This window comes from Gymnoscopelus braueri (genome assembly GCF_963280865.1).
Source record: "Gymnoscopelus braueri genome assembly, chromosome: 3".
NCBI classification, from domain to species: Eukaryota; Metazoa; Chordata; class Actinopteri; order Myctophiformes; family Myctophidae; genus Gymnoscopelus; species Gymnoscopelus braueri.
Window position 1 is genome coordinate 36484598 of NC_137612.1, and position 22858 is coordinate 36507455.

At 42.7% G+C, this 22858-nt stretch overlaps 2 protein-coding genes across 4 annotated transcripts in view; one reads left to right on the plus strand and one right to left on the minus strand.

Annotated features, from left to right (window-relative positions):
• Positions 1-10654, minus strand: part of mars1 (methionyl-tRNA synthetase 1) — a 32697-nt gene extending 22043 nt beyond the window's left edge. For both annotated transcript variants that reach the window (XM_080423216.1, XM_080423215.1), the window contains exons 1-6: positions 10417-10654; positions 4184-4274; positions 3084-3162; positions 2138-2269; positions 1097-1169; positions 277-461 (exon numbers count right to left, since the gene is read on the minus strand). In XM_080423216.1, the coding sequence (XP_080279342.1) occupies positions 277-461; positions 1097-1169; positions 2138-2269; positions 3084-3162; positions 4184-4274; positions 10417-10519 (663 nt within the window). In that variant the 5' untranslated portion in view covers positions 10520-10654. The remainder of the gene's footprint in view (positions 1-276; positions 462-1096; positions 1170-2137; positions 2270-3083; positions 3163-4183; positions 4275-10416) is intronic.
• A 1643-nt stretch (positions 10655-12297) lies between these two features.
• arhgap9 (Rho GTPase activating protein 9) overlaps positions 12298-22858 on the plus strand; it is a 65779-nt gene continuing 55218 nt past the window's right edge. For both annotated transcript variants that reach the window (XM_080424396.1, XM_080424397.1), the window contains exons 1-2: positions 12298-12341; positions 22496-22574. The gene's annotated coding sequence lies outside the window, so the exon portion shown is untranslated. The remainder of the gene's footprint in view (positions 12342-22495; positions 22575-22858) is intronic.

Here is a 22858-nt window from a genome sequence, read left to right on the forward strand (position 1 = left end):
ATAAGAGAGCATACTCCTGGTATGATGTGGAGTCTTGGTATGTGTTCTATTCTCCAGGCAACTCGAACCATAGTTTCCATCAACTGAGACACCTCTTGATGCTACAAGTGCATGTCCAGCAGGGATGCTTTAGATTATACAGGATTCTTTATGCAATGGCAACGTTTCAGGTGAAGTTGTCAACACACATGTTTTATGCACAATAACATTACGGTTGAAAGGAGTGACATGTGTTCTGTGTTAGAGTTTCTGTTAGTTGTAGTTGTGCTACTGTACCTCAGTGGGGCTGCTGCTGTGTGTCTGGGGGTCTCTGCGCTGGCTGCCGTGTGGGGCAGGCTGCCTCTGCATGAAGCCCTTCAGGGCCTCAAGGCCCTTTCCCTGCAGCACCTTCTGAGCTGCAGTCTGACAGGCCTGCAAACCAGCCACACGGTCAAACCATGCCTGCAGTGTCTTGTGTTCGCCTGGGATGAAGAGGAAATGGAAAAGACAAGTAGAAGAATAAAGAGAAGTGAGGGGAATCACGGTGTGTCAAAATTCAAGCTTAGATCATGGATGAGCAATAAAATAAAGTAATAATAATAATAAACTTCATCTATGAAGGGCTTTTCAAAACAGGTATACAAAGTGCTTTACAATAACAAGATAAAATACTGCCATGAGAAAAAACATCTGTCTAGTAAAAATACAATTATAATATAAACAAAAACAAATAACATGAATATAAACAGATGAAGACTAAGGAAATAAATGTGACAAAAAGAGGCAATAACAACTAAGAAAAGGCATTCAATATAAAAGCAGGTTTTCAAAAATGATGCCTGATGACACTGACTTAGCTAGCCTAGATCCTCAGATAGGGATTTCCAGAGCATACTGTAGGTGCCAGGGCCACAAAGCCCCATCAACACAGGTGACGAGGTTGAGTTTTAGAAACAACTAAGAGAGCCCTATTTGAGGAGCTAAGGCTGCACCACGAGACCAGCATTATCTAAAATGTAATTGGGAACCTGGCCTTGCAAGGCTTTAAAGTAAAATGTTAAAGTAGGTTACTTGTAACATAAAAGCTATTAGCCCAGAAATCTATATTAGCATTCACCTGTTAGGGTGGAATCAGACATAACAGGGTGCAGTGATGCCCACAGAACGATATCAACCACCGAAACAGCTTCCTGAAACAGAAGACAACTACATTATCTTTTAGATATACATTTCCAACGCAACTGATGGCACACAATTGTGAATCAAAAAAGACTGAATAGGACCCAGCCTATTCAGTGTTTTTGGATTTAGTATCCAGAATGACGTCAAGCTCTGGTCTGACATCACACACAACAGAAAGAACTTGAACTATATATAGTGTGCTGTGTGTGTGTGTGTGTGTGTGTGTGTGTGTGTGTGTGTGTGTGTGTGTGTGTGTGTGTGTGTGTGTGTGTGTGTGTGTGTGTGTGTGTGTGTGTGTGTGTGTGTGTGTGTGTGTGTCTGTGTGTCTGTGTGTCTGTGTGTGTGTGTGTGTGTGTGTGTGTGCATTACACACAGAGAAGATATACAGTATACAAGACAAGTAGAAGTGTTGCATCAGGGGCCTGAATATGGATACCAAACGTAACTGAACTATACCATCCCCCAAAGCACAAACATACGCACGCACATACACACACACCAGTGCCATCAGGGATCTCCTCCCACAACTTGTGAACAACTTAAGATGCGGTACCAGCTCAGCATCACCAGAAAGCTAAAAGCAGGGGGAAACATTGCCAGAGGCGCCCTGCATGGCACAGAGGGGAAGCTTAGTTCAATCTATGTTTCCAATAATGAATCATGAACTCTTAACTTGGTAATATATAAAAATACGCATACATTTGTGTATACGAGTGAGTAGGCGGATGAGCGTGTTTACCTCCTAAAATGTTATTCATGTATGTCAACAGTGTGTGCATTTAGTAAGTGTGTGTGTATAGTATGTATGTGTGTGTGTGTGTGTGTGTGTGTGTGTGTGTGTGTGTGTGTGTGTGTGTGTGTGTGTGTGTGTGTGTGTGTGTGTGTGTGTGTGTGTGTGTGTGTGTGTGTGTGTGTGTGTGTGTGTGTGTGTGTGTGTGTGTGTGTGTGTGTGTGTGTGTGTGTGTGCCATGCGTACAGCAGTTAGGTATGGTGTGGTGGTCTTCTTCAGGCTTTGTTCCAGGTAGTTGAGCGGTCCCTGGAGGCACTTGGATGCCTCTGCTCGTTTCCCTTGCAGCACAGCCATGTGGAGGGCCTCCATAAGCGCTGGCTGCACAAAGAAAACATAAACCAACATTAACCGCTTTCAACCTACCATCCATATTTTGGGCATGTCAGTATGAATAATATATCATCCTATAATTCTACAAAGCGCTGTGCGTCTGTCTGTCTGTGCGTGCGTGCGTCCCCAAAATCTCTTCTGGCGGGTTCAGTGGCTGGAGCAATTGATCTGCATTTGCACACAGCCATTGACCATTACCATGTGCACGGAACACGAAGCCCGTTTTTCGCTTTCCCCAAATGTCAGCTGTTTATTCACGTTTTTGTGTTCGCTGGCTCCCGGTTTGTCAAATCATGTGCGTGCAACAAGCGCCGGTGTTGCCACATCCGTGAAACAAGCGGACCATCCGTGAAACAAGCGGACCATGGCGCACTTTGGGTGCTCATATCCCCCGACGGGTATGGTCTAGTATTTTTAAACAATTAAAATATGTTCCGACAATTTCCATATTTTCAAAATCTTCACAATTGTGAAAATAGCAGATCTACAAGCTCACAACACGAGAGAATGTGTCAACTGACTATTTTCTCTATTCCCTGAATGACTAAGTATATAGAGCCTAGAGGGCTGAAACGGGACATACATATGTGAAAGCATCCTTTAAGTGGTTAAAAGGGATTAAGAGAGAACTGATTCAGATCAGGCAATGACAAAGTACAACTTCAAGAGAAAGCATCTGGATTTACTATAAAACATAAACTAACACACATTTCTTTATATGAACTGCTCTTAGCTCTTTGAGCTATAGCAACGCTATTACTGTACATTATGTTTTCTTCTCTCGGTCAACACAAAATCTTACCTGAAGCACTGTGGCTTCCCATTCAAGCCATTGATGGCACAGGTCACTGGACAGCTGTCCACTCACTTCAAACAGGTACCTGCGGTGTTACATTGCGATCAAAAATAGATTATCTCCCTATGTGATGGAAAATAAAAGGATAGTGAGGATGATGATTTTCATTAGTCAGAATCAGATTACATCCAGTTCAGCATGACTTGGTTTTTAATGTACACCTTAATGTACAGACCTGAGCCTGAGGCATCTACTAGAAGATTAATTTGAGACGTAACGTGATGCTGCAATTTAAAAACCAAAGGATAATAAGAATTTGTACAGTTTCACTCTAGCCTTTCTTTCTTTTCCTGTGCTGATATCGTATGTAGAGTGGTGTAATATTAGATAGAGAACCATGATGCTGGGGAGGCTAAAACTTCTTTGGGGACACCAAAATTCCCCTATGTAGGAAAATCATTCTGCGACATACAGTAAGTAGAGTATGCTGTAGACCAGTGCCAAGGGACACTGGAAAACTGGGTAAGTGAGTTGTGTTTAGTGCCGTGAACGGTACATAGAGACTGTATTCACTATTCATAAGAACATATTCTATAATATCATTATTATATCTAATCAAACAAGCCTATGACCAAGCTGATAGTAATTGGGATTCCCTTACTCCTTTAGTCTGACCATACAGTACATCATAAAAGCCTTATTGGATCTTTCTAAGGAATCAATAACAACAAAACAAAAACGGCAACCTTAGGCTACTGGAGTGAACTAAGAACACCTCAACAATCAGCACCTCTCTCTCCCAGCAGTCTACACTCTGAAGTAGGGCTGTACATTATGGATTGAATTTTCATGAATGTGTTGTTGTTGTTGCCTGTTATAATCTCGACATCACTGAAAATCAGAGTCCACACCCCTCAATGTATTACGAAGAAAACAACAGTTGAATGAATCAATATCATGATAATACAATATCCAAAATCCCAGACGATATCTTTTCTCTTATAACGATATTGATATAATGTCGACATATTGCCCAGCCCGAGCAAAACTGGCATCCGCAATGCAAGAAGTACAGCAGTTAGGAGGAAGCACCACAGGTTACTCACTGGCAGATTGCGTTTGCACTGAAAAGGTGCTGTCCACTGGGCAGAAGCATGGCTGGCAGGGCTGGACGGCTGAGAAAGGGAACCACGCGCTCTAGCAGAAAAGAAGAAACAATGATATTGTTACAAGACTTCATATATCTGACTAAACTCTGACTAAACTGAAAAATACAGGCAAGTTGCTGCAGTTGGGGTTGGTGTCTTTCGTTTACCATTTAAACTTTTACCACTTTCACCCTGGTGTCCCTATTTTGTCATTACTGGAGTCATTACTGGAGAAGAATTTTGAAAAATTGAAATTCGGAAATCTTTTGAAAATAGGGCTCATGTGGTTAATGTGAAAAGCACAATACTTTTTCAGAGTTACTTAACCACCCAATCTAACCCCTTTATACCTTGTTTACCGGATTCCCCCAGTGGTCTACACTGTAATTGGTCCCCTCCCTTTTCCATCTACCAAATCTCTTCAGTGAAAGCCAATCTACTAGCTCACAGTCACAACACAGCTATGTTTGCCAAACGTTTGCCTATTACGACATGCCCATAATATGTACACTAGGGTTCATGTGGTTAAATTGAAAAGACAGTTCAGCAGTCTCAACTAAGGATAAAATATTTCATTATCAGGAACAACAGCCTGTTATGTCCGACTCCCCTTTTCGTAGACATGATGAAATTCTCAGGTTCAATATGTTCGTAGACTGATGGTCTATAAATAACACAAAGGTCACCGTAAAGATCAAGGCTCTGAGTTCCACTTAATCTGCAAAAGTCAGAATTCAAAGAGGATGAACACATGAGGGGATTATAATAATCAAAAATCTATTGATGTGTTTGATGTAAGCTTATGTACAGTATGTACTAGGCATGTGTGTGTGTGTGTGTGTGTGTGTGTGTGTGTGTGTGTGTGTGTGTGTGTGTGTGTGTGTGTGTGTGTGTGTGTGTGTGTGTGTATATATATATATATATATATATATATATATATATATATATATGTGTATGTATGTATGTATGTATGTATGTATGTATGTATGTATGTGTGTGTGTGTGTGTGTACACGTACGTACGTACGTACGTACGTGCGGTTATTGATGCAGTGTGGCCACAGCAGGCCAGATGGTGAGTGTAGTGGTTATCTGTCTATGTGATACAGCTCTTTAAGGAGAGACACAGCTGGGCCTGGGACTCTTACACGTGTTAAGACACAATCAGACTTAACCAGATGAAGCCTAAAGCACTGGGACATAATCATGTTGCTGGGACAAATTACTTTCTTCGCACTCGCAGTTGACCTTCCACCAGGCCATAGATAGATGGGAAAAAGACGTCACTAGTTGGGAGAGTAATTCTATAATCTGTATTGTAGAGACTAGAGAGTATTGGGCTGTCCTCGCCAAGCACTATAACTATAAAGATATCAAGTGGATAGCAGATTCCACATCACTGAATGATATAGTTAGTGTGGACGGTCCTTACAGGTAGCTACTAGCTAGTGACATTTTTTGGTTAAAGAAAAAACAGTTTTTGTTAAAAAAGCCTCTCCAATGAATCATCACCTTACCGTGGTGGAGAGGTTTGTGTGCCCCAATGAACCTGGGAGCTGTGTTGTCGGGAGCCTAGTGCTCCTGGTAGGGTCTCCCATGGCAAAGTGGTCTCGGGGGAGGGGCCAGACTAAGAATGGTTCACCAAACACTTCATGGACAATTCAAGACGAAGTGATGCGACCCGGCCCGGAGGAAGCCCGGGGCCCTCCTCTGGAGCCAGGCCCGGAGGAAGGGCTCGTCAGCGAGCGCCTGGTGGCCGGGCTAACCACGGAGCCCGGCCGGGCACAGCCCGAAGAAGGAACGTGGGCAGATCTTCGCCGCCACGTGGGCCCACCACCCGCGATCGGAACCAGTGGGGTCGGGTGCACTGTCAGATGGGTGGCAGTGACAGCAGAGGTTCCAGACGGACCAATCAGGGGCAGCAGAGGCTGACTTTTGGGACGTGGAACGTAACTACGCTGGTGGGGAAGGAGCCTGAGCTGGTGCGGGAGGCAGAGCGCTACCGGTTAGACCTGGTGGGGCTTGCCTCCACACATAGCAAGGACTCTGGAACCAAACTCCTGGACAAGGGGTGGACCTTGTTTTATTCTGGAGTTGCTCAGGGTGTGAGGTCTCAGGCGGGTGTGGGGATACTCACAAGCCCCCGGTTGAGTGCCATCACGTTGGGGTTCACCCCGGTGGACAAGAGAGTCGCCTCCCTCCGCCTAAGGGTTGATGGGGGGAAAACTCTGACTGTTGTCTGTGCGTACGCGCCAAACAAGAGTTCAGAGTATTCGGCCTTTTTGGATACCCTGCATGGGGTCCTGCATGGGGCTCCGGTGGGGGATTCCATAGTCTTGCTGGGGGACTTCAACGCACACGTGGGCAATGACGGGGATACTTGGACTGGCGTGATTGGGAGGAACGGTCTCCCTGATCTGAACCTGAGTGGTGGCTTGTTATTGGATTTCTGTGCTAGTCATGGACTGACAATAACAAACACCATGTTCAAACATAAGGATGCTCATAAGTGTACTTGGTACCAGAGTACCCTAGGCCAAAGATCAATGATCGATTTTGTAATCGTATCAGCTGATCTGAGGCCGCATGTTCTGGACACTCGGGTGAAGAGAGGGGCGGAACTGTCAACTGATCACCATCTGGTGGTGAGTTGGTTCAGATGGCGGGGGAAGCCTCTGGACAGACCTGGCAAACCCAAGCGTGTAGTGCGGGTGAACTGGGAACGTTTGGAGGAGACCTCTGTTCGGAAGGAATTTAACTCCCACCTCCGGCGGGACTTCTCTGGCATCCCTGTGGAGGTTGGGGGCATTGAACAGGAATGGGCAATGTTCAAAGCCTCTATTGCTAAAGCTGCGGCTGTGAGCTGTGGTCAGAAGGTCTTAGGTGCCTCAAGGGGCGGTAACCCTCGAACACCCTGGTGGACAGCGGTGGTCAGGGAAGCCGTCCGACTGAAGAAGGAGGCCTATCGGGGTATGATATCCCAGGGGACTCCAGAGGCAGTTGCAAGGTACCGACAGGCCCGAAGGGCGGCAGCCACAGCTGTGACGGAGGCTAAGCAGCGGGTGTGGGAGGAGTTCGGGGAATCCATGGAGAAGGACTTTCGGGCGGCACCAAAGTTGTTCTGGACGACCATACGGCACCTCAGGAGGGGAAAGCGGGGAACCATCCAAGCTGTATACAGCAAGGATGGGGCTCTGCTGACTTCAAGTGAGGAAGTCGTAGGGAGGTGGAAGGAACACTTTGAGGAACTCCTAAACCCAATGACATCAGACCCACCCTCCCTGACAGGAGCAGAGCCTGAGGATGATGGGGGATCGGCGTCAATCTCCCGGAAGGAAGTCACTGAGGTAGTTAAACAACTCCACAGTGGCAAAGCTCCGGGGGTTGATGAGATTCGTCCAGAAATGCTGAAGGCTCTGGGTGTTGAGGGGCTGTCTTGGTTGATACGTCTTTGCAACATCGCGTGGAAGTCTGGGACAGTACCGAGGGAGTGGCAGACTGGGGTGGTGGTCCCACTTTTCAAAAAGGGGGATCAGAGGTTGTGTGCCAATTACAGAGGTATCACATTACTCAGCCTCCCTGGGAAAGTTTATGCCAAGGTACTGGAAAGGAGGGTCCGGCCGATAGTCGAACCTCAGATTCAAGAGGAGCAATGTGGTTTCCGTCCTGGTCGTGGAACAACTGACCAACTCTTTACTCTGGCAGGGATCCTGGAGAGGGCCTGGGAGTATGCATATCCGATCTACATGTGTTTTGTGGATTTGGAGAAGGCATATGACCGGGTCCCCCGGGAGTTTCTGTGGGAGGTGCTGCGGGAATATGGGGTGAGGGGGACCTTGTTGAGGGCCATCCAATCTCTGTACGCCCAAAGCGAGAGCTGTGTCCGTGTGCTCGGCAGTAAGTCGGATTATTTTCCAGTGGGGGTTGGTCTCAGACAGGGCTGCGCCTTGTCACCTATCCTGTTTGTGATTTTCATGGACAGGATCTCGAGGCGAAGTCGTGGCGGAGAGGGTATACGGTTCGGTGAGCTAAGGGTTGCGTCACTGCTTTTTGCGGATGATGTGGTCCTGATGGCACCATCGGTCCGGGACCTTCAGCTCTCACTGGATCGGTTCGCAGTCGAGTGTGCGTCGGCTGGGATGAAAATCAGCATCTCCAAATCTGAGGCCATGGTTCTCAGCAGGAAACCGGTGGATTGTGCAGTCCGGGTAGGGAATGAGGCTTTGCCCCAGGTGAAGGAGTTTAAGTATCTCGGGGTCTTGTTCACGAGTGAGGGGAGGACGGAGCAGGAGATCAGCCGGAGAATCGGAGCAGCAGGAGCGGTATTGCAGTCGCTGTACCGCACTGTGGTGACGAAAAGAGAGCTGAGCCAGAAGGCAAAGCTCTCGGTCTTCCGAGCAATCTTCGTTCCTACTCTCACCTATGGTCATGAAGTGTGGGTCATGACCGAAAGAATAAGGTCGCGGGTACAAGCGGCCGAAATGAGTTTTCTCAGACGGGTGGCTGGCATCTCCCTTAGAGATAGGGTGAGAAGTTCGGTCACCCGGGAGAGACTCGGAGTAGAGTCGCTGCTCCTTCGCTTGGAAAGGAGCCAGCTTAGGTGGTTCGGGCATCTAGTACGGATGCCTCCCGAGCGTCTCCCTAGGGAGGTCCTCGCTGCACGTCCCACTGGGAGGAGACCCCGGGGCAGACCAAGGACCAGATGGGCGGATTACATCTCCACACTGGCCTGGGAACGCCTCGGGATCCCCCAGGAGGAAGTTGCTAATGTTGCTCAGGAGAGGAAGGTCTGGAGCTCTCTGCTGGAACTGTTGCCCCCGCGACCCGACTCCGGATAAGCGGTTGAAGATGGATGGATGGAGTTTTTGTTAAAAAGGTTAAAGCACTATATATTATGATGTTACTCAGAAGAGTAATTGTTGAGTAACAGGCGTCTCCCCATCTCTTTAATAAACAGAAAATACATTTTCAGGTGGGTTGCCAATTTCAGCCAATCAGGAGAGAGTACCCATTCATCAGCTTCAATTTGATAGTGCTCCAGTTCTAATTTTGTGTGGTGAAACATTTCTTTGTGTCACCACTTCCAATTGCACTTGTTTAATCTGTATCCTGTGTGAGTTCAATGTCTTTCCTGATTGGATACAATTGGTATCCCGACCTGAAAATGCATTTTCTGTTTAAAAAAGAGCTGGAGAGAGACAGGGAGACTCCTGATACTGAACAAACACTCTATAACAATGAGTACTATCAGAATATAGAGCTATTTAACACTTATTTAACAAAACAATAGCAATACCCTAACATGATTTAAAAGGTAATTAACACATGCAGGGGGGGTGGGGGTTACAGTAACACAGTGGGTCATGTGGTTCTCAACCTGTGGGTCGGGACCCCCACATGATTTTGGGGGGTCCCCAGATGACAGTGAAGTGACAATTTAAGGACTTTTAAGACCTTTTTAATACCTAAAAAAAAAGTAATTACTGCATCAAAAGTGAATAACAAACTATAGTTTGACATATTGTCAAACAATGGCCAAATAGTGAAATAATATAAGGAAGAGGCAACAATTTTGAAAATAGACAGATCTACAAGCTCACAACGCCTTGCAAGAGCTTGTAGATCTAATATTTTCATATTACATTATTTATCTGTGGAACAGAGTCAAACTAAATTGAATGCCTCAACTCCTACATTGCAAGTGCTTGTCATTGTCATGGTCGGGGGGTCTCCAGTTCAAATATGATTATTTTGGGGGGTCACGGCCCAAAAATGTAAATGTAAACAACAGTGAATTCTGTTCTTTTCCATATTACATACAATACATTACCTTTGTGCTATTTACACAGGCAGACATGAAATGTATACTATAGTATGTTTGTACCCTAGTCAGACCATAAACAAAAGGCTTTGGAACAAGACAAAGAGAGCAACAACGGGCTAGAGATGGATAGAGGCTTTTCTGGTCACTTCTCAAGTGCAGCGGCTGTCAGCTGTCAGCTCATAACCTGCCATTCATTAATTATGTCAAGCAAACTAGTTCACGTTGACAGTGTCGGTAGCCGAAAACAATCAATCGACAAGCTGACAGATCGGTTGTACTGTAGATCGGTTAGAATAGCTTGTAGATCGGTTATTATTTTTCGGCAATTAAGCGATACCTAGGCATAAGCCAGCCGCCCACGTTCTTACCTTCGGGGTTGACATGCTGAACCTCACATGTAACTCCTGTCAGCTGGAGTGTCGCTAGAGGCTTCAGGCAATGTGGATTGCCCTCATTAACGAACAGTTTCATCTGTTATCTGCTATATTGAACCGGTGTAGGAGAATGACGGCTGACTTAAAATGTGCGTGCAGTGTTATATATGCTTTTAAAAGGGACAAAACTGACCACCACCACTCGTAAGTTTGCCGGCGTGCTGTTGTTTCCGTGGCGCTGACGCAAGCTTTGGTCAATCGACTACAAACGGCCATGTTTGTAGTTTTGTGACAGCTCACGTGCCGTTCGATGCAACGGTAGCTGTCAATAAAACAAACTACAATCCCCATGAGCTCGAGCGTCTCCAGGAAGATTGTGATGGTGCCCTTGTTTAGAGTTCACGTCGTGTCGCTCTGGGGCGGGATCAACTTTATCTTTCTGGCTTCATTCTGCGACAAATTGAGTGCACCTGGGACCTGATCTGGTCAATTCAACTCAACTCAATTCAGATATGCTTTATTTATTATGATACAAAATAATAATACATGTTCAGAATCAGAACAAATAATACAAACAAGACAAGGAAAAACATAAGCAAAATTACATTAGTCTATTAACTGGACTTAGTGTTCACCCATTGTCCCTCATTTGTGACAGGCTGCTACATATTTTGCTGCCAACCTTGAACATTCGGCTTTCTCACCTAATAAGTAGGGGATTGCCTGGATAGAGTCAAACTGTATCTTTGTTTTTGTTATTTTTGTGAATTTAGGGTAGTAATCTTCTCTCATGTGTTTATATTTGTCACGTGCATGCATGCATGTCTGTCTGTCTGTCTGTCTGTCTCTCTCTCTCTCTCTCTCTCTCTCTCTCTAAATTAATAATTTAATTTAATGGTTTTGTTACTTGTTTTGCTTGTCCTGTCTTTTTATTGAATTATACAATTGTATTTGAAGATGGTTGCATGGCTTGGGATCCTATGCTTTAAGTGTATATTGAAAGTACAGCAAATCTTCTTTTTTTTTGTGTATTAATCAAAAATATATGATCAAGTTTCTCCATCGCAGCAGATCCACAGCATATCTATTTGCTGTTAAACATTACAGGTCAGCAAGTAATACACAGGGGTGCAAAGTAACTAAGTACATTTACTCAAGTTGTACTTTAGTACAATTTTGAGGAATTTTACTTCACTGGAGTATTTCCAATTTCTGTACTTTTACTTCTACTCCAGTGCTCCACTACATCTCTGAGGTAAATATTATACTTTTACTCCACTACAATTATTTGAAAACTTTACTAATACTTGGTAGATTTTGGTTATTATTACAAAACACATTAACCATTCAGAATCAGGCCAAAATACATTTCGGCCATTTGAAAATAGCCGATGTACAAGCTCACAATGTGTCACGATTGATTGATTGATTGATTGATTGATTGATTGATTGATTGATGGATGTACTTTATTTAGTAAGACATGAGAACAACAGTACATGGAAGTACAAATTCACATCTGTGACATGATGCATTGTGAGCTTGTAGATCTGCTATTTTCAAAAGATGTTTATACATTGATTGAATACATTTGAAAACGTGTCCTGCATAGTGAGTACTTTTTACTTTTGGTACTTTTTGATGCCAATACTACCGGACTTTTACTTGTAACAGAGTATTTCTACATTACAGTATTGATAAAAGTGAGCACTTTTTACACCACTGCAGCCAGGTCAGCAAGAAATACATTTATTTTGTGGCTATGGTGACGGTGACAACCAACTGGCCAATCACAGCGCCGCCACCATACTTCCAGGCAATGGGATCGTGCAGAGTCGACACTCCGGGCGCTTGGAACTGAGCCGCTGTCATCACCGCTTGTCTTCTGTCTGATGACTCGCTCTGCGCTGCACGCTGAAAGGTGAGATTGCTGTTGAATTCTTTCTTTTCTTCAAGTTATACGATTTAGATTGTAGATTATATTTGACAAAGTAGTAATTGAGAGGTGTCACTATGTCATAGTCATGGACTAAGTTGTTTTAATTTGAATATGTTTGGTGACCTGACCTGTCATAGTTTATAGGTCCATGATGACATGTGTGTTGTGTGTCGTGCATGTTGTGACGTTGCAAGTAAAATCATTAGATTTGACACTAACATCACGTGTCTCTCACATTGACACGTTTTATTTTCTTCTGTTTTAAAATGACCAGTGGTGGTGGAAGAAGTATAGGCAACTCACATTTTTTACTTGAGTAAAAGTATCTATACCACAATGTAGAAATGCTCCGTTAAAAGTAAAAGTCTGGTATTCAGAATTTAATTAAAAGTACAAAAGTATTGGCATCAAAATATACTCAAAGTACCAAAAGTAAAAGTACTCATTAAGCAGAATGTCCCATTTCAAGTTTTCAAAACAGCTTGTATATACAAGCTGTGAGCTTGTAAATCGGCTATTTTCAAATAGCCGACATATATAGAGAGCTTAAGTGGTTGATGCATGTTTAGTAATAAAAATCTACATCTAAAAAGGAGCTATAGTAACTAAAGTTTTCAAATTATTGTAGTGGAGTAAAAGTACAATATTGTCCTAAGAGATGCAGTGGAGTAGAACTAAAAGTATTGTAAAATTGTACTTAAGTACAGTACTCGATTAAATGTACTTAGTTACTTTACACCTCTGAAAATGACCTATTTTGCAACTTGCATCAAGCATCCATGGAACATTTATGGAACTTTATTTGTCTGAGAGAAGGTGCATTGAAAAATCATAATAATATTCAGGTTGACTTTAATTGAACAAAAACGTTTTCCCTCAGATACAGGTTTGTTTTTGTGATAAAAATAAAATATGTTTACTGTTCCAGAGAAAATAATACCTCACCAAAAGTAATTTAAAAAAATCATTTAACAACACACATATTATACAATGTATTAAGAATAGATCATATGAAAAAAGAAAATAAGAATACAAAAAGATGTGGAAACAATACAAAAAACACTGCTCTCAAACATCAAAGACATTATCACCTCAGCAACTTCCTGTAAGAAACTAACGTTCTGCTTGTTCATGCACTCATTGACAACTTCTGCTAATCTATGTCACTGTGGGTTTGATAGTTTAGTGCTTAGACAACCAATAGACGAATGACTGCTCTGAAATTCATCACCAAAGTTTCCCTCATCTCTGTTTCAATGGCACATGTTGTGGTGTGTGATAGGAACTGTTCATTGTTAACTGCCTAAAAACAAAACCTATAGGCCTACCGGTACCGCCAGTGGTTAAAAAGTACTCACATTTCTTACTTAGTATCAAAACTACAATGTAGAAATACTCTGTTACAAGTGAAAATCAGGAATTCTAAATTTACTTGAGTAAAAGTACAAAAGTATTGATATAAAAAAATGTACTTAATGTACCAAAAGTAGAAAGTACTCATTATGCAGAATGTCCCGTTTCACAAGTTTTCAAATGTATAACATTTCTTTTGAAATCTTTTGAAAATAGCAGATCTACAAAGTAACTAGTAACTAAAGTTTTCAAATAATTGTAGTGGAGTAAAAGTACAACATTTGCCTATGAGATGTAGTGGAGTAGAAGTAAAAGTACAGAAAATTCGAAATACTCCAGCAAAGTTAAACATACCTCAAAATTGTACTTAAGTTCAGTACCTGAGTAAATGTACTTAGTTACTTTACGCCACTGCCTACCGCTGACAGGCCCCTTTATTGTGAGTTGTATACATTTGCATGTTTCGTGCATGCTTTGACTGACTTATTCTTGTAGGCAGTGTGTGAACCACTGAACTGTATGGGCAGCACAAGGGAGTGATGGAAATAGTTTGACGCGCTGCATTTTTTACAGTTTCATAATCTTTCTTAAGTCCATGCAAAGCTGGAGATATCACCCCTGTTTCTTTATCCTGTGTGCTGTGGAAGAATAGTTTCTTTGATGGTTTCTGTTCTTTGTAGAATGGCATTGTTCTTACAGTATGGGCTCAGACGGTCCTGATTTGCAATGGTATTGTGTTATTCTAACAGTGTGTCCTAACCCTAGCACTCAACTGGGCACGTTTTATTAATTTGCTGGGGTGACCAAAGTCACCCCTGAAAACTGATAAAGTCACAGTCTCCTGCAAATTAATAAAACATTCCTTTGATATTATATTGTCCTACTGTTGAGCACTGAGCACTTCCACTCACAACTTGGCTGAAGCGCGTTGGACTTCTCTTTGTGACCTTAAAGTTGTCTATTTGTCTCGGTAGGTAGGGTGAGTAGACCACCAGGACCAGGAAAGGGTCAATCTTAGTTCCAGTTAACACTTAACTTCGTTGTCTCGGGTCCCAGAGGACTCTTAACCTTAAGCTCACAAGCTTGTGGATCGTCTATTTTCACAGAATGTAAAGAAAAGGGACGCTAGGGTTTCGTAAGGGTAAAACTGTCTTAACAGAGGGGGGTCATCTGTTTTTCTGTACTTCTCATATCCATGCTGTAACTTTACTCCTGACTATAAAGCCTTGGTTACAACAGTTTGGGAGAGAGACTTATTCTCTTTCCGTGAAACACCAACAACCTATTATTGCTATAGTGGTGTTGTTTCGATTTATTAGGATAGGCTTTCACTGAATACATTCAGTGAAGAGAATTGTATTATTTAATAATTCCACATCACTGCATTCACCCACAACTGAACTGACTGTGCTGCCATGACAGATTATTCTCTAGTGATGGTTGCAACTTTGCTGATTAAAAGGGCCTTGTACCATGCACAGTATTAGCAGCGTGGTTACACGTTGGCTTAGCACTGTGTCATGTATAGACCACTGTTTTGGGTTTAGTGTCAAGGAGAGATTGAGAGATTGGAATACTCCACTACTGGATTTGTATGCTGTGTATGAGAAGGATTAGGCTGTTCCTTTACTCTGGGATATTTGGGCAAACTCTCTGTGTGTGTGTGTGTGTGTGTGTGTGTGTGTGTGTGTGTGTGTGTGTGTGTGTGTGTGCGTGTGCGTGCGTGTGTGCGTGCGAGGGAGCCAGCATGTGTGGGTGGGTATGTGTGTGTGTGTGTGTGCACGTGCTTAAAAATTTGTAGAATGTTTGTTTGGACACGTTTGAAGCAGTGGCCTTCTTAGGAAGCAAAAGGAATGTTCTAGTCTAATAGTTTTAAAGTGTCATACAGTCATCTGTCTTAACCCATTAAGACCTGGAACTGTGTCATTTTTTGATTTGAGCTAAAAAGCATTATTTTACACTTTGGCTATTCAAAAATAGCAGATATACAAGCTCATAGCGCAGCACCGAGTGCCGCGCTACGAGCTTGTATATCTGCTATTTTTGAAAAATCGTGAAAATGTGTGCAGATCTTTGAATATATATATTTTTTAAGCGAGCATTTTTAACTCAAATCTTTGCTTCTGGGGGTCCCTGGAACAAAATATTTTCATGGGGGTCTGCGGCCAAATACATATACTTTTGGGGGTCCTTGACGTGAAAAAGATTGAGCACCACTGATATAGAAACATAGGTTTTTCAGAAAACTGTTGAGATTTAGGAGACATGTAGAATCGGCTTCAGGTCTCAATGGGTTAATATAATTTTGTTACTGTACAGTTTAATATCTAAAGCAAAGTCGTCCTGCAGCGAAGTCTAAAGGTCAATACATCCAAAAACTTTGGATGCAATTAAGCTTAAGCTTAAGCTTTGTTATTGGTTGATATGTATGCAGTGATAAGTTAGTTTGTGTGCAGTGACAGTCTGTCCATCACGGGTGGTGACGTAGCTGAGTGATATTGACATGACGCAGCGGCATGACGGTCATGACCTGTAGTTGCTTGATCCTTAAAGGGAGAGTTCCAATCAATCAAACAAACCTAAGCTGCTGACTTTAGTTTTGTCTCCAACTAGCAGGGTAGTTGTGTCCATCGTTGCAATACTGTGTTCCTGTTCTGTTTTTGAACAAGAACCTGTTCATTTCTTCATCTGTGTAGCACATAGCTTGAAGGTCCATTTGCTGCAACAGTATGCAGCCGCGATAGGCAAGCTGACATAACAACCTTGGACTATATGGCTATATGGATAATCGGAATGATTATTAATTATAAGCAGGTGACATAATTGTTGCAGGCTATACAGTACCTGATGTAATGCCAGCTAGCTTACCAGCTAGCGTTAGCTCAATCGTCTCCTCATCTCTGCTCATAGTCATACAACAAAAAAATGACAGTTGGGTGGAGGCCCTGCCATATACAAAAAAAAGATACCATTATACTGTAGGTGGTATCCGGAACAGTGCCCCTGACAACACTGGCCACCATTTCTTTTATTTTTGTTTTTACATATGATTTCATATGTACATTTCTTTTACAAATGAGGGGCCAAATACATATAATACTTCCCCCCCTTAATTACAGTACATTTAAGGCCCAATATTGCCTTAAGGGAGGATGGGCAGGCGGACGAACCACATCGCCAAGCTCATGTCCCCATGATCAGCCATAACCATATAAGGAGTTCCCAATGCAGTTAAGGCCACATATGGACTGTGTTGTCTAACCTCAATGTTTCATCATGGCATCAGGCCCTAAGAAATCAGTCAGCATATATGGCTATAAAAGGGACAACGACTGACAGATACAGATATCTCCATATATGGGCATAAAAGGGACAAGGACTGACCCAAACCTCTAGTACTATTTATTTAAGGGATTATAACCAGGTTGTGCATCATAGGTGTTAATTTAAGTATTACTATGATATAGCCTAATTATCCTCCTGTCATTTCAAATAATTTGGAAAATAAACAGTAGGCTACATTTTAGTGAATTTGTGTTTACTTTGAAACAAAGCATTACAATAATTTATGAACTGAAAATCCATGAAAAACAGTCTTTTGGAGAATTAAAACTAAACAAAATAAGAATGTGAAATTGCACTTTAAGTTCTTGACAAATCATGTCGATTAGCTACTATTATGTGATGACCTTGTGTGTGTGTGTGTGTGTGTGTGTGTGTGTGTGTGTGTGTGTGTGTGTGTGTGTGTGTGTGTGTGTGTGTGTGTGTGTGTGTGTGTGCACACGCACGCACGCGCACGCTCCATCAGTAGTATTTGTCTTGGGAGGTTTGTTCATGCATGCTGCTCTTTACTCCGCCCCAGCAGTATCACGCACACACTTGCACAGGGCTGCACAGGGCTGAAAGTGGGTCTTTGACTTGCCTGATAGCTTCTGACAGCTCACTCTCATCCCCGGTGGATCAATGGGGCTCAGAGCTCTTCATCAGAAAACATCAATGTACTCCATGCTGAGCTCCCTTACGGGCCATGAGCAGCACTAGCTAGCTAGCCAACCTTCCTGACAACCATCCAGCACATTAAGTTGGCACTTTGTCAAGGGTTGTTTTTTTGTTGATTTTGTTTTTCCATGGCATTTTAATAATCATAATTGTTGTTTGGGATGAGCTATGTAAACCTACAACAGTACATGATTGAATTGATTCTGTTTCTGTGGTAAGAGCCACTCAAACATGCAGTGGCATTTCATCCAATATTCATGATTAGGACAACTGAGTCATGCTAACTAACCGCAGCAGGTGTCACATTGTCCTTGAACATAATATTCAAGTTAAAATAAGATCATTTACCTAAGAGGTATGAAATAGACTATACTGCATTGATCCAGTGACATACGTTTGGTGTTAGCAGTAAATTCTTTGAGTCAAATTTACCACAGAACCACAGAAAGTCACACCTTCCATTTTTACCCGATTCCTTGACTATTCTAGGTCAATTTGAATTTCGCATACAAAACAAGTTTCTTAACTGTTTCTTAACTGGGATGGTCTTACATGTTTTCCCTCACATTTTCCTAAAAATGCATAAATAACAAGACAAATTAGTTCTAATAAAGTAGAATTTAAATTGCTCTTTTAGCCGTTTTGCCAGAAGCCTTTGTCACTTGGCAGGTTTTGTTCTCTGAAAATAACTGATACGTTTAACTCGTGGGCAAAGCATAAACCCTAGTCTAATGATATTTATGTTCAAATGGAGGAAATTAGAAAGGCAATAGTTTGTCATCTATTTGGATTTCTATGCTAGTTAGTTTTGTGTCGATACACTACAGGCTACAGGGTATTTTTCCAGTGTTGCGTCACACAAGGTCAGCTTCCAAATGATAGTGTTTAACACACATAAAATCTTGTTATGAATAACGAGAAAACTGAATAAAACACCGGAGGATGTCATTGGTCACAGGGGCTGTTGTCATGATGTTGGCTGGCGGGGAAGAGCAAATGGCTGCTTCGCTTTCATCAGCCAGATATATGATTGGCTGAGTGAAAAAAATTCAGCTAATCACTTTCACTCTTTCCAATGAGGAGAGATGTCTACCCACCTGTTTACACATGCACACACATACACACACACACAAACCCACGCACACACTCACGCTTGCACACACACAAACACACATAAGCACATACAGCCAAATGTCTCAGTATGTATTTCTGTCTCTCTCTGGTGTAGTCATCAATAATGCATAATCCTTTGGGAGGATGAAAGGCATGTTTTGGCTGGAGGCTGGTGTCTCACATGAAGAGCAAGACATCAGTTTTTGCAGTTATGACTTTGTCCATGGATTAAAAAAAAGCATATTCCGTCTTGTTTTCCACAGAACATGTCATGGGGGGTTGTTGTGGCCCTGTTAATTTGTGTTTACCTTAAGTTATGTGACTTGAAACTGTGCACACACACTCCCTGGATGCCAGAGCAGAACCTCTGCCCCAAATCTTTCACATCGGCCTGTTATAGTGCCACTAGGAGGCCATTCTTCGCAAAACAATTCTTTTGATATTACTCCTACAGATTTTGTCCAAACATCACGCAAATCAGTACACAGCATCTCTATAGTCATATGATCAAGACGGTTCTGTCCGATTTTTAATATTCCATCCTGATTGGCTAAGATTGGCTTCCAAAGTTTGCAGGAGTGGTCCGTTTTGAACAAAATACCTCAAATCATGAACGCAGCGTGCCATTGACGTGAAACTTTGCATGCACATTCCCACTAGGCCGACGAAGAAATGCCACCCTTTCACAGTGTCCTGTTATATTATAGCGTACTAGGAGGCCGATTTTTCCTAAACAAATGTTTTGATATTACTCCTACAGATTTTGTCCAAACATCATGCAAATCGATACATATTATGTCTATAGTCATGTGATCAAGACGGATCTGTCTGTTTCATACTCCATCCTGATTGGCAAATTCCGAACATTGCTGGTTCACAATAACCTACCTGACCTGGCGGAGACCTGTGCTCCAAGGAGCATTCTTTCTAGTTGTTTATGTTAAAATCTAGAATAGCCACAAAATGCTGAAATAGGCCATTAAAGTCAAACAAATGCAAGGTTTAGGGAAATAAATATCATATCATAGGTAATATATACCAAACCATTTTATAATCTCAGAAACTACTAGTAGTTTCATATTTCTTGTGCACGTTGTCAGGCCAACAACCTCAATTTTCGAAGATTTTCAAATCCACATTGATATCTACAGTATGTACAGTATTTATTTACTTTTATAATAGCTGCCGTACCAGGCTAAATATCGGAACTAGCCAATCACAGCAGTCTATGGGATAAGCGTCCCGCCAGGCTGTAGACTGGCCACTAGACAATGTAATGTATGCATGTCATGATGGCAGTGTTGCTGCTGCATGAACACAAACATACCCCCCTGAAATCAGTGCATCTACTAAAGTTTCAGCATTCATATTCGTCGTCAACTTTGTTTTGCAATTTGCCCCATTTGAAACAGGCTGCTTGTCTCTTCCATACAATTGAGCCTATTGAAGCACACACAAACATACAGAGAGAGAGAGAGAGAGACTAAGAGAGAGACACACACATGCTGTTTATGCCACCAAACCACAACAAGTATAAAATAATGTTTAAGTGGTCAATTGATTTGTTGATATATATATATCTATATATATTTCTTCATATAAAAAACACGCTCCTCAATTATTCGATTAATTGAAAAAGTAATACTAATTGACAGAATAATTGGTAAGAAATATACTATACTTACGGCCCTAATTTCCATGATATAATATATATAGAAAGAGAGAAATGCAATTTGACATGATGTCGTTGTCAGTATAAGTGTTATTAAGTAGTAGTAGTAGGATTTGGGCATTAGGCGCAAATCTCAAAGCAGAGATTTGTGCTTAGCTGAGCGCAACCACAGTATCACTTTGTAATTTTGGTTATTTTTAATGAGCAACAAGGTCATACAACTCCCTTTGGACACAAACAGTTCAGCAGAAGAGAGGAAGCATTGCCTGATTCATTCATTGTATTGATGACAAACACTAGCCATCATGAACGGCAAGGCGCACAAAGCGTGACAGCAAGAAAAGTTCACCTGATGACTGGATTTTGAACCTGCATTCACTTGAAGTATGATATGAAAGGAGGTCTCTGCTTTAGTGCTTTTTTATTTCTAGGTTTTTGGTGGGGGGTTTTCTTCGACATGTTTAATTAATGATTAGGATTGTGGCTACAGTACGCTAACTGGACAGAGATTATATTATGGCGGACTCTACACTCCAATCTCATTTGGCCTTTTCATTCATCTGAAACAATATGTAAAACAGTATAGTCAGTGTTTTCTGTGTGTGTGTGTGTGTGTGTGTGTGTGTGTGTGTGTGTGTGTGTGTGTGTGTGTGCGTGTGCGTGTGTGTGTGCGTGTGTGTGTGTGTGTGTGTTTGCTGTGTGTTCACGGCTGTGGGAGTGTCAAAAAGCCTTTGAAGTTTCTCATTCAACTCTACACTCTTCCTCCTGCATGTCTCGTCTCTCTTTGAAGACCATGTAGCCGTGATTATTAAAGGAGTTCTCTTTCAACTTCAAACGTATGGAATTAATATATGATACAATATGACATCCCATGTTCCACCATCCAGCACCCATCATTCCAAACGCCCGTCCTGCTGTGTGCAGCTAGAGTTTGAGAGAACCAAGCTTTGACTTGTGGAGGTGTGTGGTCCGCTGTGATCAGGGCTGTGACTCATTTTGAGTCATGACCCCTGGCTTGAACCCTAGTGGCCCTATTCTGGGCATGTCACATAGGTGAACACTCTGCAAAAATAGCAACGCGCTTCGAACTTGCGATGCACTGTGAACTTGTGGATTGCCTATTTTCAGCAAAGAGATTAGGTGTAAAGGGAAAGAATGAGGGGACTAAGTACAGCATAGACCCCTGGAGGAGTGAAGTGGTTAAGGAACCAGGCTATAGGCTTATATTCTGTGAAAAGGGAACATCCTCACTTCTCTTACTGTGTATTATGCCGTATTACACTGGCCTTTCTACTCTGTACCATCCGAGGTCCTGTATATCTCCTGGATATATCCGGAAGAACAGCAGGATTTACGTTTCGTTTACAGTATGGCGTCACCACACCATAGCAGGCCCTGGTGGATTCTTCACAGATTTAATAGGTGAAATGTGAGTGATTGTGGTTCTCTGCTTATATCCCCTCATCCTTGTCCGGTAAGCCACAGGGGGGCAGAGGTCAGGTTTGTAGGGGTCAGGGAGTGGAGCCAGGATCAGTCAGCTGCATACTGTAGGATTGCGTGTGTGTGTGTCTGTCTGAGTGTGTGTGTGTCTGTGTGTGCGCACGAGCGTGTGTGCGCGCGCGCGTGTGTGTGTGTGTGTGTGTGTGTGTGTGTGTGTGTGTGTGTGTGTGTGTGTGTGTGTGCGACCGTGCGTGCGTGCGTGCGTGCGTGCGTGCGTGCGTGCGTGCGTGCGTGCGTGCGTGCGTGCGTGCGTGCGTGCGTGCGTGCGTGCGTGCGTGCGTGCGTGCGTGCGTGCGTGCGTGCGTTAAAGAGAGAGGATATTTGTGCTTTCCTGCAAGAATGACCAGCTGGCTTACATGATCACTTTGACACTGCTCTAACCACTCTAAATGGTTTTATTTATCACCTATATTACATTGTTTTTTTTGTTTTTCTTTGTTTTCATTGATTGAATTAATTGGATGATTGATTGATTGATTGTTTAATGTTTTCCTTTTAGGTTGAGGCCCACCATTGAGCTGTGTCGTGCGTGGGGCTGACTGCAGAGTAGGTTTGCGCTGGCAAACCTTGTGTGAATTGTAAGTGACACAGATACTCATTAACTCACAAAGGACCACCATGAGTCTCTTTCTTCCTCTTCCTCTCGTTCTGTTCTTGAACGTCACTTTCTCTCTCTCTGTTTCTTTTTATTCTCTCACTCTCACAAACATTGTTTTGTTTCACGCACTCTCACAAACAGCTCATTCTATCCCCGCCTTGTTTTTCCATCTTACTTCATCCTCTTTGTATCCTGCTCGCTCTCTCTCTCTCTCCCCCCCCCTCTCTCTCTCTCTCTCTCTCTCTCTCTCTCTCTCTCTCTCTC